The sequence below is a fragment of the Protobothrops mucrosquamatus genome, unplaced genomic scaffold (genome assembly GCF_001527695.2).
Source record: "Protobothrops mucrosquamatus isolate PMUCROS unplaced genomic scaffold, P.Mucros_1.0 scaffold1472, whole genome shotgun sequence".
In the NCBI taxonomy this organism is placed as follows: Eukaryota; Metazoa; Chordata; class Lepidosauria; order Squamata; family Viperidae; genus Protobothrops; species Protobothrops mucrosquamatus.
The window spans coordinates 6,638-34,262 of NW_015387650.1; the positions used below are offsets into that span (position 1 = coordinate 6,638).

The 27,625-nt window shown below is 44.4% G+C and overlaps 2 protein-coding genes across 3 annotated transcripts in view; one reads left to right on the forward strand and one right to left on the reverse strand.

Annotated features, from left to right (window-relative positions):
• Positions 1–284: 284 nt before the first annotated feature.
• APBA2 (amyloid beta precursor protein binding family A member 2) lies at positions 285–21,576 on the forward strand. 2 transcript variants are annotated; one of them, XM_015822135.1, is made up of 12 exons: positions 285–1,244; positions 6,067–6,147; positions 7,381–7,417; positions 10,255–10,400; positions 10,983–11,018; positions 12,130–12,216; positions 13,891–14,076; positions 15,949–16,128; positions 17,327–17,539; positions 17,930–18,049; positions 20,267–20,407; positions 21,505–21,576. In XM_015822135.1, the coding sequence occupies exons 1-12, from the start codon at positions 288–290 to the stop codon at positions 21,574–21,576; spliced, it is 2,256 nt and encodes a 751-aa protein (XP_015677621.1). In that variant the 5' UTR covers positions 285–287. The 2 variants fall into 2 exon arrangements, with proteins under 2 accessions (XP_015677621.1, XP_029141123.1); XM_029285290.1 differs by lacking the exon at positions 10,983–11,018 and having other exon boundaries at positions 288–1,244.
• A 2,908-nt stretch (positions 21,577–24,484) lies between these two features.
• Positions 24,485–27,625, reverse strand: part of FAM189A1 (family with sequence similarity 189 member A1) — a 70,720-nt gene continuing 67,579 nt past the window's right edge. The window contains exons 10-12 of the mRNA XM_015822129.1: positions 27,433–27,493; positions 25,091–25,419; positions 24,485–24,698 (exon numbers count right to left, since the gene is read on the reverse strand). Coding sequence (XP_015677615.1) covers positions 24,513–24,698; positions 25,091–25,419; positions 27,433–27,493 — 576 coding nt within the window. The 3' untranslated portion in view covers positions 24,485–24,512. The remainder of the gene's footprint in view (positions 24,699–25,090; positions 25,420–27,432; positions 27,494–27,625) is intronic.

Here is a 27,625-nt window from a genome sequence, read left to right on the forward strand (position 1 = left end):
TAATTATTCTCCTCCTTATTGCTTGGATTCCTTCCCAACATGTCTCACTATAGCAAAGATGGATCGTCCTACAAATGAGTGACATTCTCACCTGTTCTTCTTGTTGGAATAGATCATGAAACCTAGTGATGACTCTCCTCCAGCCCATTGCAACCCACCACCCTGGATAAATTGAAACCCTTCATTTTAGCACTGTTGCTCTCGTTCTTCAGGTAATTCTTATTTTTGTTTCACTCTTTCCCACAGGCAGTGCAGAGAAATGACTGCCTTTTAAGATGTCCACCACCATGGCAAACAGGAAATGCCAAAGCACCACTGTGGCCATGCTGGATCACCGGACAAGAGCCTGTCCTTCTTCTCCCCACGGCCAAGCAGCTGAACAGGCCAACAGTACTTTGTCCGGGGAAGACTATGTGGAGAAGGTGATGGACGTGGTATCACTTGGTCAAGGTAGCCTTCCCCCAGTTGACCCCGAGCATATTGATAACAGTGCAGATGGGGACTCTAGTTCGGATTATGTCAACAATACTTCGGAGGAGGAGGATTACGATGAAGGACTTCCGGAGGAAGAGGAAGGAATCACCTACTATATTCGATACTGTCCGGAGGATGACAGTTACCTGGAAGGAATGGACTGCAACGGGGAAGAATACGTCCCCCAAGAAGAGCATCACGTCGAGACAGACGAGTGCCACGAAGCTATTGAGGAAGGTGAATGGGTGGAGACCAAACTCCAGCACCAGGACAACGTGGCCGAAGCGGTGGGCTACCATGCAGGCTGTATCCAGATTTTGGAAAGCGAGGTGGCCTGTCTTGAAATCCAGGACCAAGACGAGAGCATCCAGTATTGCCATCCCAGTGAAGGGGGCTACTACTCGCCGGAAGCCAATGGCAACTCCCGCCGGATGTCCCCTTACCACGGCCGGAACGAAGAGGGGGGGGATTTGGAAGAGCAGGAAGAAGACATCGACCAGATCGTGGCGGAGATCAAGATGAGCATGAGCATGAACAGCATCAACAGCGCCTCGGAAATGAGCCCCCAGCACGACGGGACTGAAAACGTGCCAAATGACTATGCAGAGACGTGTCCCAAGGGGGAGCCTGGCCATACGGCCGGTCGGCATCTGGGGCGGCCCAAGTCCTTGAACATCCCCCCAGCCTCCAAGCAGCTCGGAGAGGCCCCAAGGGGCTTCAAAACCAAGTCCAAGACTCCAGAGGACCGGCAGACCTGGCCACAAGAACAGGTGAGTCAGGGGTTCTCCTCCTTTGCCGAGGGGTTCAGCTCATCTGGTAAAAGAATGCAGGCGGCCCTTGACTTACAAGCATTTGTTTAGTGACCATTCGGAGTTGCAACGGCACTGAGAAGGATGGTTTATGACCTTTGCAGCATTCCCACAATTCGAGCACTTGGCAACTGGCACATCGTTGTGAAGTTGCCTTGTTCTGGATATCATTGATCCCCATTTGTAACCTTCCCGGCTGGCTTCTGACGAGCGGAGCCAGTGGGGGAAAGCCAGATTCACTTAATGACCGCACAATTCACTGAACAGCTGCATTGATTTGCTTAGCCACGGCGGCAAAAAAAGGGGCATAAACTGGGGCAAAACCCACCTAACTACTGCCTTGCTTAGCAGTGGAAATTTGAGGCTGAATTGCCACCATAAGTTGCCTCCGTGGAGTGTCCTTCTCTTCTTGTGTTATGAAAGATGTCCTTTTGGAAAACAGAGAGAGAGGGGGGGAGAGGGAGGGGGAGAGAGGGGGAGAGAGAGGGAGGGAGGGAGGGAGGGAGGAGAAGTTAATCTACACTTTAACCGGCTCTCTGGGGAATATAAACGTTATAATCAATGGGCAGGCTGCCCTTAAGGAGCTCACAAATGCTCCCTTTGAAGTTCTTCTTTTTATATATATAAAGCATAGAAAGGTTGGCAAGTATAGATGGTCGTCAACTTACGACTTCAATCGGGACCAGCATTTCTTTTTTTTTAAATGTATTTTATTAATTTTTTTTAACATAATCGCCATTAATATTTGCTAAACAGCGTGTTGTCCGGGTTTATGTTTACAAACAATCAATAACAATTAGTTTCTATAATTCCATACTCCACATAGTAGCTTGAGTTTCTCTTCTTCCAATAATATTCTCTTTTATCAACCTTAAATTAGTACATTTCTTCGTATTTTAGTAGATAACAATTGAATAGAAACATTTTTCTAGTATGTCTACAAGTAACAACCACATCCATAGGAAGCTTCTTTTCTAGTTAACCATCTTAATCACCTCGTTATAGATCCCGTTATTAAAGTTTTTGAGCATTATGGGGAAAATAAATTTAAATAAGAACTTTAATAACGGGACCAGGATTTCTGTTGCTAAGCGAGGCGGTTTTTCAGTGAATCACCCCCACTTTTACAATTATCTTTACCACGTTGTTAAGTGAACAGGGTAGTTGTTAAGCAAATCCAGCTCCCCCCCCCACCAATCTTGCTTGTCAGAAGCTGTCTGGGAAAGTCACAAATGGTGATCACATAACCCCAGGATGCGGCAACCATCATAAATAGGTGCTGGTTGCCAAGCACTTAAATTTTGATCAGGGGACTGTGGGAAATGCTGCCCTGCTTCTAAATGTGAGGACCAGCCATAAATCACCTTCCCCCCCCCTGCCATTGTAACTTCAAACGGTCGCTAAAGGTATGGCTGTAAGGTGAGGGCTACATGTACATGAGAAAGGCTTTCTCCTGTTGGCTGAAACAGGGCAGCTCAGCCTTCCATTCGGCCAATCCTAAGCTTTACCAGGTGGACAGGCGGATGGGTAGGTTAGTCTCCCTTGTAAGGGAACTCCTTCTGAATGTTTTTCAGAAAAATGGGAGACGGCTTCCCCCCCCCCTTCCCCCATTAGGGGAAAAAAAAGGATGCTCAGAATTTGTGCCACCACCTTTTGTATGTGCAGCTGTTGGAGAACATCTGCAGTCAGTTTATTAGGAGTGCAGTTTTGGAGCGTTTACTTGGAAGGGAGTCTTACTGAGTTGAGTAGCTCTGGCTCCCAAGGAAGATGTCTGTACTCCAGCCGAGCCGAGCTGAGCTGGGCCGGGTTAAAAATCTGCGCCCTCAGATTCTCATTTTATTTATCCATGGGAAGCCGGGCTGAATTTCCGTAATGATTATTGAAGCTGTAATTGCATTTGGATGTCTTTTGTTTGCACTTGAAACTCGGCTCAGCAGAGGCAAAATTTCCACTCTGTACACCATTGTGACTCATCACGAATTCCTGGGAAGCGGAAGAATTGATAGACTGCAAGAAGGAATAAAGGGGTGTGTGGACTGCTGTGCTGGGGGAAAAAACACGCAGCCTTCTTTAGTGACTTCCCCTAACTTCATCTGCAGTAAGAAAGTTTATTCCCCAGAATGTTGAGTCCAGGATCTTTCTAAGGTGAATTTCAAGGAGGTAAAATGATGGAGTAGCTGCAAGACCCTTCTATCAGCTCTTGGGTGTTGCTAGGGATGACCACCTCCTCCTCCTCCTCCTCCTCCTCCATATTACTGTGCAATGTGCTGTCTGGGGAGGAATTACCAGCAATTACTTTGATATATAACACAGCGGTAAATATTTGTTTTTAATTGGTTTTTATTGGGGATAGTGTTTGTATCGTTTTAATATGCTGTAAGCCGCCCTGAGTCCTGTTGGGAGAAGGGCGGCATATAAGTTTAATAAAATAAATAAATAAATAAATAAATAAATAAATAAATAAATAAATAAATAAATAAATAAATATATAGACCACCCTGCTATGAATACATGTTTTGCCCCAGAAAGTCTCACCCTCTCTAAAATAGCTCTACAAAGAAATTAATCCATTTCAGAAAATGGAACGTGTTGCCCAGTTTCCAAAATAGAGCATTGGGGTCTGTCCCAAGGGATTTAACAGCCTGAATGCATAATAGTTTGTTGAAATAGCAAATAATAATCATTTGATGGCATTTCATATGCAAAGAAAACAGGGATGGGGAGCAAGGGAAAAATTGCCCTATTTTTTAAAAGCAAAGAGAGAAGAACTTGGTTTGAAATTGTACATATTAATCAGCCTTGGTTTTACAATAATTATATGACATGTTGAGTTTCCCATGGGTAGAATGGAGAATTGGGTACGTTTGTTGCCTTAAGTTATATATCCATTAATTAATGATAATTATAATAAATTTGGCAGCAGCTGATATGATGCATTTGTTCTTTCTTTGTCTGTCTTATATGTTTTGAAGAAAGCTATGATGGGACATAAGTGGCTTGGCTCACAGATTAGGTGAAGCCATTATTTATTGAACCACAGTTTATTGAATAAACCATAAATGGCTGGGCTTATGCAACACATTAAGTTGAACCCAGTTAATGCCAGAGTTATCTCAAAGTCATCTGTTAACGCTCCAGATTATGGGGGAAGGACTTCTGCGATCAATGGATCTGCAGGTTGTAAAATTACAGCTGGGGAAAACGGCCTCAGATACTGTAGAACTCAATCTAATCCAGTTTCTAAATTTGGTCTGTAAATGCACATTTTGCAGCACCAAAATGAATTATAACCAAACCTGACATGGCTAGTAAAGAAGGGGAGAAACTTTGCTGTTGGGCACCCCAAGACCAATATATCTGCTGTCATTCCATCCTGTAAATAATTCCCTCCTTCTGCAGTCACCCTGTCTTTTTGATCTAACGCTGCCTGCTCCTGAAATAATTTGCGGTTGCCAGGCAGTGCTGCAGACGTCTTTTACATATGACCTCTGTTGCATTGGGATTTTTTTGTGCATGCTGGTACATGTTGCACTTACAACCGAGCAGGGGGTTTAGATTTTTTTTTTTTATCCAAGTGAGGATAAACATTATGAAGGAACTGCAGAAAGTGTGTCAGGATTTCGCCTCTCTGCCATGGTGGAAAGCGCCATGCTCCTCCAACGTTGCTTTCAATTAATGCAAATCTTTTTAAGACCTAGATGCTCTGCATAAATTTACCCCCTCCCCACCTTGGGTGAGAAGGCTGCTGTTTGAACATCGTTCTCAGGAAAGGGTACAGAAATGGAGCCTCACTGGGGAGGTCTACCCCATCAGTTTTGTGCTGAGGGGGCCTCTGCAGTCCTCAAAGGAAGGCCAGGGAGATTTCAGGACCCTGGACAGAGCAAGCGGTTGATTGGGTTCTACTTGAAGCCTGCCAGAGGTTGGGGCCCCATTGTTATCTCTACAGGCAGTCCTTGACTTATGACCATTCCTTTAGTGACCAAAGTTACAACAGTGCTGAAAACAATGCCAACTTATGACTGATCCTTGCACTTCATGACCGATGCATTCTCACGATCAAAATGTATGATGATGCATTTATGACATGATTGTGCAGTCACCATTTGCAAACTTCCCAGGGGCTTCCAACAAGCAATGTCAATGTGGGTAGCTGGATTTGTTTAATGACTGGGGGGAGTTATAAATCAGGCATGGCTCACTTAACAACAGGGATGGAAGTTCTGGTCCCAATTGCAGTTGTAAGTTGCGGATTACCTGTCGTGCATCAGAGAAGACAATTGTTCTGGGGCACGGCTAGATGTGTTCATACAACCATGGCTGAAAATCCTCCTTCACACAACAGGAAACAACTCCTCTCCTTAATAGAGAGTTGGACGATTTTGATGGGAAGTCTTCCATGGATGATGTGCCTTACTAAGCAAAAGTAATTCCATGGTGTATCTCTCCTTGACACTGGGGGGACCCACACCCTAATGTTCTCCTTCCCAAAGAGATGGTGGGCTGGGTCACTCTGTGAATGGCTCCAGCATCCATTCTACAAATCCATGGGGAAATATGGAATTCAGGACTAGTGGAAACAAGTGTCTATCCAGGCGCTTGAGGGAAACTTCAATCTTTCTTGTGCTGCCCAACCAGTCAATGCATAAATCAGTTCTTATTTCCACAGCAGGAGCAATAAAACTCACGGACGAGAGGCAGTGATAAATGCTGTTAGCATTGATTCTCTTCCTCCTACGTTATTGATCGCCATGGTGTGTCTCTCTCGCTTCCCTTCGCTGTGTAGGTATGCAACGGCTTAGAACAACCCCGGAAGCAGCAGCGCTCTGATCTCAATGGACCGATCGACAACAATAATATGCCGGAGGCAAGTCCTGGGATCTGAGTAGATTTCTTCTTTTCCTCCTCCCTGTTTTATGTTGTTCTGAAGCTGCAGAAAATTGTTGGCCCACCTGTACAATGTTTGTGTGTGTAGATATAGGACGTACCATTCATGGGGGCCGGTGGGAACTAAATTGATCAATCCATAAGCATAATGAGCAAAGACCCTATTAAAATCACACCGATGCTGATACAACAGCTACGTACCCGAAATTAGGCCTGGCCAGTTATGTTAAGAATATCAGTGCAGGTAATCCTCAACTTACAATCATCTGTTTAGTGAACATTCAAAGTTATGCTGGCACCGAAAAGAATGTGACTTGCACCTGGTCCTCACACTTATGACTGTCACAGCATCCCCATGGTCACGTGAACAAAATTTCGGCTCTTGGCAACCGACACGTATGTACAATGTTTGCAGCCTCCTGGGGTCATGAGATCATCATTTGCGACTTTCCCAGCTGGCTTCCGACACCCAAAACCAACGGGGGAAGCCAGCTTTGCTTAACGACGGCACCATTCACTTAGTGATTTGCTTAAGCCATCAGTGATTTGCTTAAGCCATCATGGTAAAAAGCATTGTAAATCAGGTGGGATTCACTTCCAGGTCATGGGTCAAGGGCAGCCTCATTGATAACATAATAAACCCTCAGCGCACCTATAGGAGGTTGGGGGTTTTCTATGGAAGGGGTTTTCGCTCAGGAAAAAGTTCTCAGAAATGTTTTGAGCTGAATTGTGAAGAGCCTGGAGAAGCAATCATGGCTGAAGTCAATACAGTTGCAAGATCTGAAGGGGGAGACCTCGCTGGCCATCCGGTTGTCTTTGCAAAGGCAGGGAGAATGGGCTCCCTTGAAGGAACGTGGCATCTGCCAGATGGACCACAGCTAGGAGAATCCCCTGTCACTGAATACGTCTGAAGGACCGGTTTTCTTTGCTGTCCTAAAAGATCTTGTGTTATAATTATATTATACAATGCAAACCGATTGAAAAACTAGACGTGATCCAGGTGCTTTTCATCACCTGTGTTATATACAGGCTTTGTATAGCTTTATCCTTTTTAACGTTGTAAGCCGCCCAGAGTTAACCTGTGGTAAAATGTGGGGCAAATTAATTTAATAACTAACTAACAAACAAACAAACAAATAAAAGCAGGTTCCTCGCCTGGCATGGCATTAACATTCAAAGTGATCAATCGCTGTTTATTTTTATCCCCATACAGAGCAAGAAAGTACCGTCTTTCCCAAGCTTTGTTGATGGTAAGTACCCTTCTGCTTGCAATGTTTATTAGTTACTCTAAAAAAATATAGCTCTAAAAATATAGGGAGGAAATTCAAACAAACCCAAGTACAGTGCAAGGACTGGTGATGTTCCCTAGTTGGTCATGAGACGTCTACAAGTAAACGACCCAATTCAGAGAGCACAAAGTATTCCACAGTTCAACCATAAGCTAAAGAGATTATCTTCGAATTTAGAAAGTTCTCAAGAGCAGCGATTCTGTAACTGGAATTCTTTCCTTCCATTCCTAAAAACTAGTCCTTAATGTAACTGTAGATCAAATAAACTGGCTTTTTCAGAAGCCTCCCACTACGAGGGGGTTCAGAGCAACGTTCAGTATCCCTCCGCAGCCAGGGTGCTTAAATATTACTTTAATAACCAGCGCAGGCATGTGGCCTAATGAAATTTAAATTTATCTCTATGATTGATCTTTGCTGGGAATCTCCTGGACTGTAGCATGTTTCACTTCACCCATGTCTCATTTGCAACGCTAGAGAATTTATATCTATGGTTAAAGTTGGCTGAAGGAAAATCTCTCATTCCCCCCCCCCAAGAAGATAAATGGGCATAATTGAGGAAAGGGCTGCCTGGATTGGAAGGAAGCCCTGTGAGTAAGACAGGCTTATTCCTGGGTAGAAACATGGAGGATTGCAACACTGGTTGAAAAGGTCCTGGATTCTTTTCATAAAGATCTACTTCACAACCCGGATGCATAGAAGCTCTTGCTGCAGCCACCTGTTTCCATTATGGTGGAGATCTTTATATGAAGAACTCCATTGATCCTGGAACACAGTTTGGCCAGAATCAGTAAATGTCTTCTAGAACCAAAGGTCCTTTTTTCAGGAGGCAACTGGACTTTCTTGTGTTTCTTTTGAAGATGTTTCGCTTCTCATCCAAGAAGCTTCTTCAGCTCTGACTGGATGGTGGGATCTAGATAGAAGGATCTAGTCCAGTGGTTCTCAACCTGTGGGTCGGGACCCCATTTGGGGTCGATCGACCATTTCATGGGGGTCGCCAAGCAAGGCTGTCCGCCATTTTTTTTGTCCGCCATTTTTTTTGTCCGCCATTTTTTCCCCCCTTTTCCGGCAGGTGCCTTACCTCCCTTGGGCTGGGCCAGCTGGTGGTCGGCCTGCTCCGTCTCTGCCGCTTGCCAGCTCCGCCTCAGCCGGCGCAGGGGGCGGAACCACGCATGCACGGCACTCCCGGGCAGGGAAAGTCCTTGACTTACGACCGGTTGGGTAGTCCTCGACTTACGACCGGTTTAGTCCTCGACTTACGACTGGTTGGGGTCGCGGCATTAAAAAGGTTGAGAACCACTGATCTAGTCAGAGCTGAAGAAGCTTCTTGGATGAGAAGTGAAATGTCTTCAAAAGAAACACAAGAAAGTCCAGTTGTCTCCTGAAAAAAAGCACCTTTGGGACAACCAGACGTGTCTTCTAGGACTTTCCCCCCTTGATCTTCCATGGTTTGCAGAAAGAGGGCAGGTCTGCCAACCAATTGAGAACCAAGAGCTTCCAAGACCCCTCAAATAGTTGGAAAACATTCCACACTTTTTGCTTCATCAGTTCCCATTGTTGGGGGGAGAGCGGGAAGAATAGTTTTGATTTTCCAAGTCTTCTGGGAAGGCTTGCTTCTCTTTGCATCTACCTCTGGAACTTGAGATCTTCAGAGAACTTTGATTGCCTCCATCAAATGAAAAGGGAGCTGGTGACTTTGGGTCCACAAGGACATCTAAGGGGGCTGCCATCTTGAGCGTGAACTGTTTTTTTCTCTCCCCCAAACAGCTTCGTTTAGCTTCTACTTGGATCTCATTTTAGCCCCAGACTGAGATATGTCCATCCCTTTAAGCTTTCTGCTCTACCTCAGCAGGAGGGTGGCCTAGAAAGATTCATAAATGAGAAAAAGTATGACTTGGAGCTTCTTCACCACTCCTGCACTCTGCTGTGTGCTCCAGGATTCGACATCTATAAATGCAACCAATCAACCAGCAAATAAAGTGTTCTCAAGCCCAGGATGAGCCCTACCAACCACCTTAGCAACTGATCTGCTTGGATAGTGTCAGCCCTAGCTTGGTCTGGCTCTCCTTTTCTCTGCGAGACCATAGTTTGATTCTTGACAATGCCTCTTGGCTACTGTCTTCTGATTTACGTTGGCCTCTCAGCTGTCCAATCCTGCTGGTTTTGAGATGGTCAGTGCCAGCTGATACTCTCCTGTAAAGGTTTTTTAGAAAACCAGTAAACCCTAGTCAATTGACATGAATGTTATTCCTCTTTTCTAATCTTGACATGCTTAAATTAACAGGAACAATAACCAGCTAAGCAACTGGGGAATTTCTCTAGCGGTTATTTTTCCTTGGGGGAATAACATGTGCCTCGCCTAGGAACAAACTCTGGTCTTGTTGTGGGTTTAAGAGAAGGGAAAATATGTATTTTCATGAACCTATTTGGAGAGCCAGCTGGAATCTGTCTCTTGATTTACCACATCTCTCCCCTGTGATTTTATTTTATTTTTCTCCTTAGGAGAACAGTGTTTGGCTGCTGCGGCAGCACGCATCCCTGTCTCTGCTGTTGCATTGTTAAAGGGAGGAAATTTCCTCACCTTCTAATGGTCTTAGATTGGGAGATGGGAAGCTCTGTTAGTGTGCAAAAACAAAAAAAAATTAAAAAAAAAATCAAGCTTCAAGCCATCTCAGCATTGCACGTGCTCCATTTTATGACTATCTCAAGGATCTTTGCTTAATTAAGGCTTGGAGTCTTATAGCCACATTTAGTGGAAATAAGCTAGAACTGCAGACCTCATTGCCTCTTCTCTGTTTTAGTTCCAGGGCCTTGCGAGCCTGAGGACCTCATTGATGGCATCATCTTTGCAGCCAATTACTTGGGCTCTACCCAGCTGCTCTCCGAACGCAACCCGTCCAAAAACATCCGGATGATGCAAGCCCAAGAGGCAGTGAGCCGTGTCAAGGTAGGGTGGGAAGGACCAACCCCTTTGAGGGATGGGCTTTCAAGGCTTAGGGACGCCGCTCCTCCTCGTTGAGTGTAGTGATCCCCTTGCTGCAGAGAGCCAACAGGCACAAGGGCTTTCCAGGGGCTTTGAAGTCATCATCAAGGCCAGGTTCAGGGATTCTGTCTGGGGAATTCTGGGAATTGAAGTCCACAGTCTTAAAGTTGCCAAGTTTGGAGATCCCTGTCCTAAAAAGCCTGCAATTCTGGCTTATCAAGAGCGAGCAAAAAACTTCTAGGGAAATAGGAAGATCAGCTGATGTTTGAGAAGAAGACAAAAGAGTGGCAGGTTTCACCTCCCTCTGAAATGCTCTCCTTCCTTCTCAAAATGCTGCCTGAGACCCCTTTCCTCCAGGATACCCTTCCGTCAAATTCCCGCTTGGCACTTTTGGGATCCCCGAAAGAAGGGATTTCTAAAATATTTTGCTAATGTCCTAAGATGGTTTTCCCTCTCCCCCACCCCCACTCTTTTTATGCATTTGTCTGTTTCCCTTTGATTTATGTATCAATTTATTTATTTTTAATGCTTCTCGTTCTCCCCAAGAGGATGCAAAAGGCAGCTAAAATCAAGAAAAAAACGGTGTGTAGACTGTTTTTCTTGAATTCTAATGTCTGTTTCACATTTTTGGGTTGCTTTTGGCTTTTTCACCCCACCTTCTTCAATTGTCCTTGTGCATCCTGTTGTGCTTCTCCGTGTGGAAGTTCATGAAACCGTAATATGAATCTTTGTGTTTGTGTTTGTATGAACATTCTTAAAATATACCTGTCTGGCTGGAGGGACGCAGGCCAGCTGGTTTCATTGGAGAACGTTCCATTTCTCTCCTTCTCTCTGTGCTACTTGGACATTTTTTTTTCTCCTTTCCTTTTTAATTTTTTGCTATGCTTCAGAAAACATAATATTTTTCTTTGGCAAAAATTTCTTTCTGTTGATTCCCTCAGCAGAAGCAACGGTTCAGAGAACAGTCATGATTTATTTTCATTTTCACAATGGGGTCTATTCGGTCTGCCAGCCAGCTTTTCTTTCGTTAAGGTCAACTTGCCTTGCTTCTGAAGATTAGGTTGATGGAAGCTTGGGAGAAAAAGAACCAAGAATGGATTTTTGAGTGAAGTGGCTGCTGAAAAACAAAATGCTGAATGGAGCTTGATCCTTAATGCTAAACTCCTACTTTATGCATCATACATCAACTTTGGGTTTTTAATAAAGACAAAAAAAAAATCACAGTAGGTCCAACAAGTCCCATATCTGCCCATTGGTGGTCTAAAAAAGGAAAAATGGCCAAAATATATGCAACTCTTAAAGATTCTAAGTTTGGTTATTGCCCTAAACCTCTGTGGATTAAAGTCCCCTTCATCTAAGTCACCTCTTGATCTTTAAAAAGTTTTCTGGGTTTCAGCCTCATCCGATTAATATAATAGTTCCTGCTGGGGATCATTACTGTAGTTGCAGAACTTCAGATTTAGAAGCTCTCTTGCCTCGTTCCCCATCTTTGGTGAAGGCGGGACTCTGAAACTTGAAAGTTAATTTGTACAGTTGAAGCTTTGCATGTGTCTTTTGAAAATTAGCCATTCCAAATAGCTGTTCTGTGTCAGTGTGCCTGTTGTATGTTGCATCATATCCAAAGTAAATCTGTGAGGAATCTGCCATTTCAAGAACATTCTTTAAGCGAATTTACTACTCTGTCTTTTTTTAGACTTCTGAAGGGGATGTACATGCTTTGACAGAGGTGGACCTGTTTATCTCCACCCAGAGAATTAAAGTTCTTAATGCAGACACCCAGGTAAGCCTACAGCCCCATCATTGCAGCATTAATTATAGGGCCATGAAATAATTTCGACAGGCCAAAGTCTAATCTCTCAACATTTCTACAAGTGTCCCATTCAGATGTCCTAGAAGAGCTAACTCTTTTTCTTCTGCCATCCTGTTGGTTGGAGAGGAAAAGTGGAGGAGAGGAAAAGCTAGAGGAGACCATCTCCCTGCCCAACCTCAGCTGTGACTTTGTCAAAAGGCATCTTGGCTTTAGGACAGCTGCCCACATGAAGTTTGGGTCTTCATCTGAGGAATTCTCCATCTAGTGTGGTCTCTCTTCCCTTGAGAATTCTGAGAGTTGAAATTAGATGGAGAAAGGCTGGAAAAATGTGCTGATCTGAGTTTTTGAGCAAGAGAAGATACCTTGCATTTTATTTTTGAAAGGATCTTGAACACGCATTCCAAACCACTACAATGTCCTGTAACCATGAGAGTGGATCCCTCAGCAACTAGATTTTCGGTTTTCTTCCATATATTTTGCATCTCTTCCTCAATCACAATCCCACAAGCCAAAACAGAGATTTTGAAATATTTGTTCTTATCTCTTGCAACATGAATGTATGCAGGTAGTCCTTGTTTAGCAACCACAATTGGGACTACCACTCAGTAGTTAAGCAAAAGAGTCGTAAAGTGAAACCAAACGGTGTTTATGATCCGAATTCAGCTTCCTTTCACTTTACAGACCCACAAAGGTTGTAAATGCAAGAATTAGCTTCAAAATTACCTTTTCATCCCCATCATGACTGCAGTCGCTGTTTGAGGCAGTTGCTAAACAAGGATTGCCATTGCTATCCTCCCAGGCCTGGAAAAGTGACTCTCTCTTCAAGCATCTCACTCTACTTTCTGGCTTGTAGGTTTTTCCAGCCAGGCAGCTGTTCCGGTCATTATGAAAAGGTCTGATTGTGACCGCCATGCAGCCTTGGGTTTATTCCTGGCATTTAATAAAACGGCAAGCCATAATGGAGCAAGCTAGCTGACGTAGCAAATGAATTTCATAGCTGCATTTCACTGCTGCATGTAAATAATGAAAGCCAACTGTAAGTGCAGAAACACCAACGGCCCACTTTGTGTCTGATCCGCCGTAGCTAAAAGCAAGACTGGAGGTGCTAAGAGGGCTCTGAACAAATTAATTTGCTTCCTGCCATGGCGAATCAGGAGTTGCTCTCTGCAGGCCTCTGTTGACTTTGATGCTTAGAGCGGTCTCCCGGGAAGAGTGGAAGAACAGAAGTCAAACAACGCGAGAATATCAATGCCGTCTGTCATTGATCCTGGCCAGTTTCAGTCTATCCTCACTAAGAGTTGCAGTCTGGATGCCCTCCTTTTTCATCCAGGTGTGGTGACTGGCAATTCTCCTACGATGCCATCTGAAATGCAAGGCAAGGAGTTGAGTTGTTCACCCAAGCAGTGAAGTTGCATTCAAATACAAGTATTTAATGAAGAACAATTTACCAGTCCGATCCCTTGGTTGCCTTGACTTACGACCATCATGAGTTAAGATGGAAATTCCAGGCTCCTTTACCGTCATAAGTCAAGGACTATTTGTACTGTATTTTTCCTCTCTTAATTTGCATTAACTGGGGATAAATGCAGCCTTTCTCAAGTGACAAGGGACCTGCTCTTTGTTTTTTTCGTTCTCTTCTTCTAGGAAACCATGATGGACCACGCGCTGCGCACCATCTCCTACATTGCTGATATCGGCAACATTGTGGTCCTGATGGCCCGCCGTCGGATGCCTCGATCAGCATCCCAGGATTGCATCGAGACGACCCCCGGGGTGCAAGAAGGAAAGAAACAGTACAAGATGATTTGCCATGTCTTCGAATCCGAGGATGTGAGTGAACGGCATATGACCTCTTTCGTGTTGACTTGACCCTTGGTGATTCTTGCACAAATCCTCTCTGTTCTTTTAAATTCAAGCTCCCAGGGATGGTTAAGATATAAGATATAAGAGGATAGGATAGGATAAAATGAGATATAAGATAAGATATAGGAAAAAATTAGAAGAGATAAGATATAGGATAAGGTTATTGACATTTTTCTGTATACCAAACAGGACATATAAAAATGATATTCTGATGCCTGCTCTCGAAAGTAAAACTGCCACCCAGCCAGCAATGTCATCACCCAAGGATAACAAGAATAATAATATAATAAGGGCAGCAACTGTTAGTAAACTGAGCAGTTCTTTTACAGCTTCATGCACATCACTATTTGTGGCAGGTCCTCAGTCACCATATTTTATGATGGCGAGGAAGGGTGGCAGAAGAACTAAAGTATTAAAAAGTAAAATCATACGATTGCAGAATAGGAATCTGAATTTTAAAACTTATGATTTGGTTCCAGAATAGTAACCAGAATGAAGAGTAATGTTAAATGGCTTCAGTGAGCATTTAATTCCAGTTCTTCCTACAGGTGCTTTTTTAATTAGAAGTCCATGTTATGTTCCACGACTGACCCTTGTACTGTCTCTGCTGTAGTGACACCTAGTGGCCACGACTTGCCTATTTTTCCTGTCTGAAATGACTGTACGGGAATTCCATACAAGATACACCCTTTCTTTGAAAGAAGTCCATGTTTCAGGCTTTGGCCGAGGCAGAGTTGAACCCAGATGTGGAAAACCAGGAATTATCCTTCTCTCCTACTCAAAACATTCCAGTGGTTCACCTAGAACAATGTTTTTCCACCTTGGCAGCTTTAAGAAGTGTGGACTTCAATTTCCAGAATTCCCCAGCCAGCTTGAAAAACGGGGACCTAGAACTTGGGGTTTTAAAAATCTGAATAAAGGGAAAGGAAGAAGAGCATCAGAAGGAACTCCACTGGATCAAATCAAAAGTTCTCTAGATGTTTAGGTCTCCAATTTCCCATAAATTTCAGCCCTCCTCCAGGTTTATTGGCCTCCTACTTTTTGATATTCTGGACTCCAATTCCCATAATTCTAGCCAGGATAGAAGCCTTCGTAGGGGACACCTCTTGACAGCATGGGAACTGAAATCCACCACACCTCAGAGAATAGCAGAGTAAAGTAGGAATCTGGAGTAAGAGATCGTATAACATTGTGGAATTGTATATTGTCTTTTATTGTTTAATCAATTAGGTTATTGCAAGAGCCATCAGAGCTAATTGCCTCTGATAATCTGATACTCCACAAATGAGCCTAATGGCCTTAGAAAAGCATCTGATCTTACAGTTGATGCCACATGTGAAGACAGACCATTTCCAAACCCAATTATGCATTAATGGGAGAAAGTGGTTCCTCTTTTATTAGTCCTGTTGTCTCCTGGACTCCTGGGCTACTGGAGAATATTTGTTGAAGGAGAGCTTCAAAATCTTGAAAACAGAGAAGTTCGTTTTCTCCCAAGTTGCTTTGGTGGTGAAGGACCAAAAACTAAGGCGATCTCTACTTAAGAGAGGTGACTGAAGCTGAACAAGTTGAGTTTGTTCGTCTTGTCTCACCTCCCTACCCTGAATAATTGTGAAGACCTCTCTGTTCTGAATCCTGCAAAGTTTTGCTTAGTTCAATGGTTTTTCCTACTAGTCTTCATCCAAACAGTTTCCATTTCTGCAGTGGAATAAAAACATTGTCCACGGGGGCTACCAGCAGTTTCCAGAATAGGATGGGTCAGTCCCTTCAGATGGCCAACAAGGATGCTGTTGTTCCCCAAAGATGTTGACCTCTTTCCTTCTTCTTCTCCTTCTCGTGAAGGCTCAGCTGATAGCTCAATCGATTGGACAAGCGTTCAGCGTGGCCTATCAGGAATTTCTTCGGGCCAACGGCATCAACCCCGAAGATCTCAGTCAGAAAGAGTACAGTGACATCATCAACACCCAGGAAATGTATAATGATGATTTGATTCACTTCTCCAACTCAGAGAACTGCAAAGAGGTGATTCCTTTTTTTCTGAACTGGGTTATTTTGGGATGGTGGAGGGAAGTTTTTATCATTTGAAGCTCCTTGCCTTATGCATGAGGTGACTGCTGAGAACTCAGCTGGAGTTTCAAGAAGTCATTTGCAAATCTCGTTTTAAAGCCTTCAGGATAGAAGAGTGAAATTAAGTTCACTGAGATGTTGACCAGGACTGTCACAGCTGAGTGGCATAAATCCAGAGTATCCTGTAGAAAGAAGCCATATTTTTTCTGTATCTCTTTGTTTGATTGTTGTGCACCACCCAGACTTCTTGTGAGGTGGGTAGCCATATAAGATGGCTATATAGATGATGGATGAATGGATAGTCAGTGTTTTGCTGTTGTTTATAGATGATGGATGAATCCATCAGTCAGTGTTTTGCTGTTGTTTTTGGAAAACAAAGGGGTGATGGATCACATTTACCTGTTTTAAGAAGGCCTTGGAGGACCCAAGGTGTTTAATACTTGAAAAGTCATTTTAGAGGAGAAAACTCTACTCTTGAAATTAGCTGCATAGATGTAACCACGAGGCAAGTCATCTCTGTATCCCTGACAGCTTGGACTGTGTCTAAGCAATGTGCTTGGACATTGAAAAGCAGCCAAAGGAATGGGAAGTGAAGCCAAAATATACAAGCCAGGTGGAAATTGGATTTTAAATCAATACTGGGGGAAGGGTAAATAAATTGTAATCTACTCAGATGCAAGACGAGGGAAAGAGCACGCATGCGCACTGGTGCATGTTGGACCGTTGTTTGGATTATTGGAGGAAGTCAATAATAAACGAGGTTTTCCTTGAAGGAGTCACAATTCAAAACGAGGAGAATGAATTGCGGGTGGAAATGTTTGCCAAGCAGGGACAGGAAGGAAGTCACCACTCTTAATGCAACATTTTTCTGGAAAGAGCCCAGCCCAAGGAAGTCACATTGAATTCCCCCAATCACCATGTCCCCTCCTCAAGACAGGCCTTGAGAAAAAAATGAGTCAACCTTGATTGAGCCTGGGCTTCTTCTGCATGCAGGGAAGGTGCCTGGCAACACCCTGTAACAGTTCCCTGGAGATTATGCACCGCAGACATAAGGGAGATGGCCCTTTTGGAGAACAGGCTTGGAGAAGAAGCCCTCTCCTGTTTCTCCAGGGGTTCCACAGGCATTCATCCTCTCTGCTCTTTTGTCTTCCAGCTGCAGATCGCCAAACACAAGGGGGAGATCCTTGGTGTGGTGGTGGTAGAGTCTGGCTGGGGCTCCATTTTGCCCACCGTCATCCTGGCTAACATGATGAACGGAGGGCCGGCAGCCCGTTCAGGAAAGCTCAGCATCGGAGACCAGATTATGTCCATTAATGGGACCAGTTTAGTTGGCCTTCCTTTAGCAACCTGCCAAGGAATCATTAAGGTACCCCATCTGTCCTTATGTGTGTCAGCTAGTCATCTGGGAGGAGGGAATGACTCTAGTTGACTTCCAGCATTAACTCCGTCTATTGCCATATTTACATATTGGCTAGGTTCTGACACCCATCTCAACCCGTTTACCAAATTTGCAATCTATGTTGAGTGCCCAGGTGAGGTCTCACAACATGTTGAGAATTCCCTAACCATCATCTAAAGTAGCCCAGATATTAGGCCGATTGTGACATTCTGCAAAAGATGCAAATTATATCGGTTGGCTCAATTGGTGTGGTGAGGTCATGATTTTCCCAACCTTCTTCTGGTCCGTTCTAGACGCCCATCTTGCCTAACTTGCTTTGCTTGATGAGAAATTGCTAATGTTGAGTGCGTTTTGCAGGGTCTTAAGAATCAGACGCAAGTGAAGTTGAACATTGTCAGTTGCCCTCCGGTCACCACTGTCCTAATCAAGCGCCCGGATCTGAAATACCAGCTGGGTTTCAGTGTACAGAACGGAATTGTAAGTCTCTTCATTCTTTCAATCCTGGGTATGAAAATGGGGCTGGGAAAGCAACATTTCCTCAACAGAAGAGGACAACCAGACATACTTGGGTGTCTTGTGGACAAATCCTGGAAAAGAAGCCATGTTAGTCTGCCACAGAAACTAGGTGTCCTTACAAACATTCAGGCCTTCTCCTGACTTGCAATGAGCACCCAGATGATATACAGAGCTGATGCCTTCTTCCCTTTCTTTTCAGTGCGTAGAGTAAGTCAAGGAACACTTGGGTTCAGGTGATGTTTTGGACCTAGATCCTAAACAGGTCAGAAATCAGAAATCAACATTTGACTTTCAACCCTGATCTGATCAGGAACAACAGATGGAGATTCCAAATTTGGTCATCATATTTGTAACATTCACACACGTGAAAGGAAAAGAATAAAGCATGTGGGAGCATCAAAGAAGGTCCATGGCAAACTATCCCGACTCCAACAAAACGATTCCATACTCAAGTGATGTCATCCTGCGATTGCCACAATTGTGTATTTATGTCCTGGTGTCTTGAGATTGTGCACATGATGGCATAGGCATAAGGTCATCACACATATTTCTCTCCCACCCACCCCCTTCCTGATATAGGTACCCCTGGGAGGGTCCTTAGGCTCTTGATCACCTCTGGGGTATCTGTTTGGGTCCTGAAAAGGAGCCGTGAAAGGACACTTTCTAGTGAAAGCTACAATTTGAAGAAACTGAAGGAAATTGGGAAGCCTTACTGTATATTGGGGGGGGGGCATGGAGGCTCATATTTGGTTTTTCAGGACAGGGTGCTAGGGTTCCCGGCTCCTCCTCCTTTAAAAGGAGATGCTTCCAGTCCAGATGTTTGTGTCCGAAGCCTTATGCAGCTTTGCCCACCCGTATAAAATCACCAGATGGCTTCAGAATTGTTTTATCATCTGCTAGGCCTCTTTTTAATTGTTGCTTAGTACCATCTAGTGGCTATAACATATATTCATGATTAAGGAAAATAGGCATTGTCTCCTGGTGCAGAAATGTAGCCCACAATTTACTCTTTGCAGCTGTTGCTTCTACAGCAACCTACAAAACTGATGTCTTGCAATAAGATGCAACTTCCACAGGTCTCCCGGTGCGGAGAAATCCCCCTAATACCAACTAATATAAAGTAAGCAAAAAGCAAAAAGCAAAAAAAAAAATGCAAATCCTAATATAATGTAAAAGTCAAGCCTTTTGACCATGTATTTTCCATGGTCTATCTGTATATGATAATCCAAATTCTTAGCCCCCTTGATCACCCATTCTTCAACCTCTTCTTCTTCTTCTTGAACCTAAAATCTCCTCCTCAAAGGTCAACAAAAGTTCTTCCCAGACAGTGGGAAGCACCCACTTTCTCCAGGAACTGGCTTCAAACTTTCAAGCCTGTTTGCTGCACCGTATTGATGTCCTAACCGACTTTTTTAAAGAATGTGCTTCCCAGAGTCGGGATGTATCCAAGAAAAGGAATTAAAGCCCATTTGTATGCGCATTGTGTGTGCATAGGGACCTATTCCCATAGCAACCATTTCTACTCTGTTCTACAGCTGACACTTGCAGGAAGTGTGGTGTTTCCTTTGGGGAATGCGCACACTTAAAAGCATGAGGAGCATGGGGCTTTAGGAGAATTCCCTGACTATCGTTCTCCTTTACTGCACGAACCCGATGAAGGCTGATTGGGATATCAGTTCAATTAGGATAGAGGCACTGGAGGGCTGGGACCTGGGAGATCAATCAGGAGCTTTAGACAATGCTAAGGAGGCATCATCAGAGTTTGTGGAGACCTTCATGACCTCTGAGCTTGACTGTTGGCTTGCAGATGTCTCATGACCCAACTAGAGAACATTATCGGTGCACCATTTCATGGCTACAGGAACCATCCTTGTAAATATTTAAATCTAAGATCAACTGTTGCTATTTCAACACCTTCTTTTCCCATTGATGTTGGGTTTGACGTCATCTTAGCTTCTTAATGTTGAGTAGCTTTTGCCCTCTCTTTGCCCACCTTTGGAAAGAAGGAGGTGAAGAATAGCAGATGGTCAAAGACTGAATCCATCAACCAAGAGAAATGCATAATTTCTGTAATGTGATAGCTAAGAAGAAGAAGAAGACCTTCCTATTGTTTCTAAACCTTCTGGCCAAACTGCACCTTTTCCATTTAACTGAACATGTCTCCTTTTCTGTGTCCAGATCTGCAGCTTGATGCGAGGTGGGATTGCCGAGAGAGGTGGGGTCCGGGTGGGGCATCGCATTATCGAGATCAATGGTCAAAGTGTCGTTGCTACAGCTCATGAGAAGATTGTGCAAGCCTTGTCCAACTCCGTAGGAGAGGTGAGTCTTCCCAGCATGCCTTTTTTTTAGCAGCAATAACAGGATATTAAAGAGTTTTGATTTCTTTTTATCAAAAGAAAGAACCGTTAGTACATTCCAGACTAGGCAAAGGGGCCGGAGATGTCATGCCAAACTTGACAAGTTGCCTCACAGTTAGGATGGCAGAGGGGATGAAGGAGGATAGCGGTATGTCTACGGAGATTCTCCTTCATGCAGGTCATGGTTGTCCCAAAGGTGCTTTTTCAGGAGACAACTGGACTTTGTTTTTCTTTGAAGACATTTCGCTTCTCATCCAAGAAGCTTCTTCAGCTCTGACTGGATAGGGTCAGAGCTTCATTCCTTCCATTCCCCACCACCCTGTCAGAGCTGAAGAAGCTTCTTGGATAAGAAGTGAAATGTCTTCAAAGAAAAACAAGGAAGTCCAGTTGCCTCCTGAAAAAGCACCTTTGAGAAGATAGCAATAGAACTTAGACTTATATACTGCTTTATAGCGCTTTACAGCACTCTCTCAGTGATTTACAAATGTCAACATATTGCCCCCAACAATCCTTACCAACCTTGGAAGGATGGAAAGCAGAGTCAACCTGGAGTCTCATCGGGATCGAACTCCAGGCTGTGGGCAGAGTTATCCTGCAATATTGCATTCTAACCACTGGGCCACCACGGCTCCAAGATGCCATTAAGAAGTGGCTGAGGGTGCTCTTTGTCCTCTACTTAGGGGTGATATCTCCGCACCTTGGAAATTGTCTTTCCATCTTTGTCCGGGTCTGTCCATCAAGTTCAGCATTGGCTCTCTCAGGGGGAAATAAGCTGTTGCCCTGACATTTTTGTGGCCTGCACAGCCCTGCGTAGCCTGCCTTGAGCTCATGAGAACATAGAACTTCACAAGGGTGAGAACTGTTAGGTATCAGGTATACTGTGCTTGGCCATGGCTTTAGGAAAACATCTTTTCCATCTGTGCCCTGGTTATCGATGGGCTTTGACCTTCATGGTTAGCTTGGCCATGTCCAAGGTCCACACCAACCATGAAGAATGGCTGTAGGCATCCAGTCTGAAGCCTCCAGTCCCAGAATCATCACTAATTCTCTTCCAAACAGATTCACATGAAGACAATGCCTGCTGCCATGTTCAGGCTGCTCACTGGTCAAGAAACTCCACTCTACATCTAAAAGAGAAGCTTGACTGCTCCTCAACAGGGAAGCTCGACTGCTCCTCAAGCAAACCACATCCTGCTGCCTAAGCTTAAACTTCCAGAGAAATGTTGTATTTTGTAGGAAACGGGCACGGTTTGAACCCAAAACTGGCTATTCTGGACACTCAATGGATCCAGTTCCTTTGCCTTCTTCTGTTGGTTTGTTTCTTAGTTTACCTCTCTCTCTCCTTTGAAAACCTTGCCAAAAGATGATGATGTTCTTTTTATGGCAAATAACCACTGACACCATCTTTCCAGCCACGTGATTGGCAGACTCCCTCGTCATGACTCAGGATGAAGTCCACCGTGCAGCTGATCAAGCCCCAGGGCTGTTTCAACCTTCTGGTTACAAAGAGACACTTGCATTGTCCTCGTTCTGGGTGGGCTGTACTTCTAATACTTTACTCTAAGGTGATTCCAGCATGTCCGTAGCCCTCTGTCCATCTCTGCCACCACCTTCAGCCACGAGGCACGTGTGAACGAGTCTATGGAAACAGGTCCTTTCCGAGTGGGGTGGCTTCCGCTGGATGTTCCAACACTGGCGGGTTGTTGCAACGACTAAGGATGGGTGCCGTTATAAAGGGGGGTGCTGGAGGGAGGTTTGGGGGTGGGAGAGTGTCCATTGCTATCAAATGAAAAACAAAACCTGCTGTTGTCATTGGTATCCTTATTGTCACGTGTAATGTGACTTTTGATGAGACGTGGTTTGTATGTGAAGTAGGAAGGTTTCAGAGTGAATGTGAGTGATATGGAAAAAGAAACAAACTCTTTTTTGGGAGTTCTCAATATCCCTGCCAGAAAAAAAGTGAAAGAATCTTTGCAATACGAATGTGGGATATTTATTTAAATGAGATACATTTCTGTTTTGGAGAGACCGATCCTTTTTAACGCTGAAAATACTGTTCCTAGAGTTTTGCAAGTCGGGAAAAACCAGGGAAATGGATCCTCTTTTCTCGTTCCACCACTTTCCATATCACCCTTTTGTTGGAACTTCACTCTCGGGAAGCCATGCTTAAATGCGACTTTTTTATATCAGAATGTTTAATATTGTTCTGTTTGTCTTTGATTCTCCTGAGCCAACATGTCTGAATGTAAACAGTGACGCCGAATGCAAAGTCTTTGCCATCAGCAGTATTAGAGATTTGTGGCAATGATAAACCAAGGAATAGTAAGTATCATGTGTTCATTACGAGATAAATGTCAACTGATGTAACTCTTTTCGTCTCGATTTCTTTTCCTCTCTCCTGTGGTCCACGGCCTCGAAGAAAAATGACACTGTGACCAAAACAAAAAACAAAAAGAAGAAGCCTTAGCCTACAGTAAAACCATAGGATTACTTTACTTCAAGGAGTAACACCGTAGAGCTCTGTTGCATGCAAGGGACCCTAGGAGAGAATTAATCTATACTCACTAATAAATTTGGAGTAATAAAACAATTGCAGCTTCGTTTGGTTGTTTTACAGGCCACTGAGCCAAGGCTGGTGGTATCTAGCCTCCGTCTCCTTCGAAGGAACATGTGGGAAGATGGGCACCCACAACGTCTTTGAAAAGGACAAGGTCTTGCTGTAGAGAAAATGCATTGTTTGGCTTTTCTTCTACCCATCAGAAGTTGGTCTTGCAGACTTCTGAGGAGCACCAGTTGGTGAGCAACCCAACTTCCTTGGTCCTCCACTGGAGGTCACTGTAGCTTCATGCTCAAAAGGCACTTTCCAAATATGGTGGTTTGATGGATGTTTGATGGACTATTCTTCTCTCCAAACCTTTGAAGCTCCTGCCATAGATGGGGGGAGAAGAGGAAAACCAGGTGGGTTAGACCTCACCTTCTACAATTTCTAGCCAGCATAGCCAGATATTATGGGGTGATATAAGTTGTGTTTTCACTGTCTAGAAAACCACCAGGCCAAAAGGAGATGTTTACATTGGTTTCCTTAAGACAGAGTGAAGTAAGAGTGGAGTTCTGAAGAAAGAGCCCTAAGTGAGCAGAATAAGAGTTCTCAAAACAACAAAGGAATTGGTTAGATGCCTGCTCCACGTTTCCTTCAGAAGCTAACAGTGATGTACAAAACACTCTTTTCTTCCAATCTTCTCAAGAAATGAGAATGCAGCCAGTTCAAAGTTCTCTGTGAATTTCAGTCATTGATGGGGAGTTTGAACTTGAATTTCCTAAGGTCCACCAAATGTGGGCTGTGAAAAAATGGAAATTAATAAACTCCAAAACAAAATACGATGCTAGTGACCACATTGGAATCAGGAATTGGAAACCACATTCTCAATGTTGTTCTCGTTCTTCCCAGTTCAAGTAACCCAACAATGACAGCAGAGAGAGAAAGAGGGAGAGATAGATCTACTGCCAGCACAAAATCAGTTCTGGAAGTCTGTCATCTCCAGAAATACCCTTTTAATTATGAAAACACTGTTCAGATTTGGTGCAAACACTTTCAAGGTACAGTAATTAAAATGCAACTCCTAAATTGTACAGAAGCATCACTGCAGCTTAGCAAGAAAGTTTATTTCCTTCCCTCGCCACACCCCCCTCTGCCCCAGCCCACCCCACTCTCCCTTACTCCCCAGACATACCCCTTAGAACTTAGAAAAAGAAATTCCTTGGTAGGAGGAGAAAAAGATACGCTTCGGTGGGTTTTTTGTTTGTTTCATTGTTAAATAAGAAGCAATTTGTTTTCCATAAAAGAGCCATGGTTGAATATGTAGTCATGAAGAGTTGAGCGCTCAGACCTGGGAATAAAAATCTAGCGTGGACCTCTACAAGAGGAAGACTCTTTCAGAGACACTGGTTGAGTTTCCGTTTGCTTTTTCAAAGACAGCCATGGAGGGGATGAATCTCCATCCATTACCCGGTTCCTCACAATCTCTTTTGCAGAGTTTGTATTCCTCAGCAGAGCAAAAGGCTCATTGTCAAAGGATGGTCTCTCGGCACACTTCAATTAAACTGTGGGGTCTTCCTCTTTCAAAGGCATGAGTGACGGGGGCCCTGCGTAAGAAGGCAACGGGAGAGCTTAGGGCTCCACAGCTCTGGAGATGGAGGTCTTCCTGAAGCCGCTTTCTTGAGGTATCCACATTCTGCTGGGAGCCCATGATGACCTGTGGAAGAGAGGGCCAGGTATAAAAGACACGGTGGTGCAGGGCCCATCAAGGGCTTGGGCTGATTGTTGTCACCAGGGGAGTGGAAGTTTATTGTGGTTTCAATTGGGGTTTTATTTAAGAAAGAAAGAAAGAAAGAAAGAAAGAAAGGAAGGAAGGAAGGAAGGAAGGAAGGAAGGAAGGAAGGAAGGAAGGAAGGAAGAAAGAAGCAGTAGAAAGGGGAAGGAAGGAAGGAAGGAAGGAAAAGGAAGGAAGGAAGGAAGGAAGGAAGGAAGGAAGGAAGGAAGGAAGGAAGGAAGGAAGGAAGGAAGGACCTGGCCATTTAGGGCATATTGATTCATCTCTTCTTCACCCATCTTGGTCCCATTGAGTCACTCAGAGAGGCCACTCACCTGATCAATGATGTTGGCACTAAAGATGGCTTCTTCCATGTACCGTTCATCAGACTTGATGACAGACCGGATCCTGTTGACCACGTGGCGCACTTCTGGGGTCAAGTTGCAGTTCGAATGTTCCAAAAATTTGGCCACCAGAATCTTAGTGTCCTTGTAGGCCTGTAGGTCCACCAAGGAGTGGGGCCGCTCTTTGCAGATGCTCAGTATGACTTTTGGCTTCTGGGAAAGTTCGGCTTTTGGGGGGTCCCTTGGTTTTCCGGTTGGCACAAGACGGTTCCTGGAGTCCTGGCAAGTAGAGGCAGCCACGTGAGGACTAGACACAGGAACTAAAAGGGGGGGGGACGGAGGGGGAGAAAAGGAGCTTTAAAATGGTAGCTCAACTGGACATACACCAAGTGAAGTCACAGTGTGGTCACCACTGGGAGTGGAGAAGTAATACCTGGCTAGTTTAAGGATCTTTATGGTGACCAAATCACCCTAGAGATGTTGCCCAGCTTGTAAGCCTTAACCTCATGACTCCTAAAATGAGAGTGTCACCAACTGAAGAGACTATGACTTCTCTTCTGAGAAGACTTTTCCCAAGTGCACCATTAGGGCCTAAGGTGTATGAGAAGGATTGGCAGAACCTGGGAGTGGTGTCAAAAAAGGGATCAGCCTAGAATCCCTACGTAGCCACAAGCAAAGTTCAACCTCCCCTGAATTCCATTGACCCTTATCTAACTCCTAGCAGGTGCTCACCCTGAGCTGAGAAGATTCCTGTCCATGGGAATGAGTAGCATATTTCATCTGTGCTTCATCCTGTTAGTGGTCCACGCTGGATGTGCTTGTCTCTTATTCAGTACAAGAAGTCCTTACTGCATGGGTAATTCGGAAGCAAAATTCTCCTCCATCTACAATCTAACAATTCTCTCTGTCTCCTGACCTCTTATTCTATAACTGATATGGACGATCTTGGCCTTCTGTTTTCCACAATGCTATTTCCTAGCCCTAACCCTCTCATACCAACATCCAATAGTGAGGAGGTGGCCTGAATTACTGGTGAACATTTGTAGCTGTTCTGTTATGCTCCCAGAATGAGCTTAATCCAATGACTCCCTTGCTGTCACAGAGTTATTGGACAAAAGGGTTGGGGAAGAGGAATCACAAACATTGACCTGAGCAGCTTGAATTATAACAAGAATAAACATGTTAGGGAAATGAAAAGTCTCTACTCCCAAATGTGCCAACCTGGGCTTTAAGATCTGAAAAGTCCTACAAGCTCTACAATCGTCATGCTCTATAAATATGTGAGACAGGGCCTTCTTGGGGTTGATGTTGGAATGAACGATGGTTAGACAACAAATGGAAACCATGATCAGGAAAGAGCTGCCCGTATTCGTAAACACTCCTTACCTTCTGTAGTAGCTGAACAGGATAAAGGGTCACTAGTGGATCGGACAATGTTGCAAATGGCGTTTTTCCTTGCCCTCTGTTGGGCCGTCCTCTTGAGGCATCTGTGGGGCAAACTGTTTACAGGCACTGAGCAGTGGGTGCAAGGAGTCTGTGGGGCAGCTGGCTGGCTGAAGACCCCACAGCACATCTTCAGTGGCTTAGATGAGGGGGTGGCTTTGTCTTCTCTGGCCAAGCCAAAAGAGTCTCTCTCAGAAACACCAACGCTCTCTGAGGAACAGTCCGACAGCCGGCTATAAGAGCACGTCCTGCTACGAGGCCGGTCCACAGTGGTCTGGCTGTGGCCACTGACCTCATCGTCTGGAGAGTCTGGCAAGCAAGTCTGGGTTAACTTGCGATTGTTCAGGCTGGAGCAACTTCTGTTTCTTGCCTCTCTTCCTACAAGACCACCTGGGAAGAAATCAGAGGACAGGAAAGGTTCTTGGGCATCCAGAGAACAAAAGTCTGGAGGAGTAGTCACCAGGGATGACTGGGGAGAGGAACAACTACGGTGGCCATCTGGGAGGTGCCATCTGACAAGGCTGGAAAAAAGTGGAAAGTCTTGATGGAATTCCAAATAGGCCATCTCAAGATGCTAACATTGAGTGAAATGAGCACCAACAGGGCAAGAACCCTTCCATATTCTTGGTTCCACCACTGAATAACCATAGATTTCATTCATCAACTAGTGGCTCTCCTCTACACTAGTGATCTGAACAGGTTTTCACGGATGATGTGCTTAACTCTATCCTCTCTAGCACCACCTGCTCTTCTCCTGCAGAATTGGGCTTTGGGGAAGAGGGACTCAGTGTACATACAACAACCCATTTCCAAGTGGGTGAGAAACCCTACTCAGAGAGGGCCACAAAAGTTTTCTTAACACTCGCCTGGAGACCGATGGCTGTGGAAACCTGTTGCTGCATTTCGCTCTCCCAAGTTGGACTCCGTGATTTGCTGTTCCATACTGGTGACCTATGAAAAATGAGGAGAAAAATAAAAGCTCAGCTAGGTTGTCATGGATGAAGAGTTCAGAGCAACTGTTTATTGAAGATAAGGACACAGTTTGGAAAGATGAAGGGTGAAAATCAAATCCATCTCCATTCA

Bases quoted from the DNA above. Each gene is read 5' to 3' on its own strand.
- APBA2 (XM_015822135.1), top strand. From the start codon at position 288: ATGGCAAACAGGAAATGCCAAAGCACCACTGTGGCCATGCTGGATCAC. The intron at 6,148-7,380 runs GCAAGTCCTGGG...ATCCCCATACAG, and splicing joins ACAACAATAATATGCCGGAG to AGCAAGAAAGTACCGTCTTT. The intron at 18,050-20,266 runs GTAAGTCTCTTC...TTCTGTGTCCAG, and splicing joins TCAGTGTACAGAACGGAATT to ATCTGCAGCTTGATGCGAGG.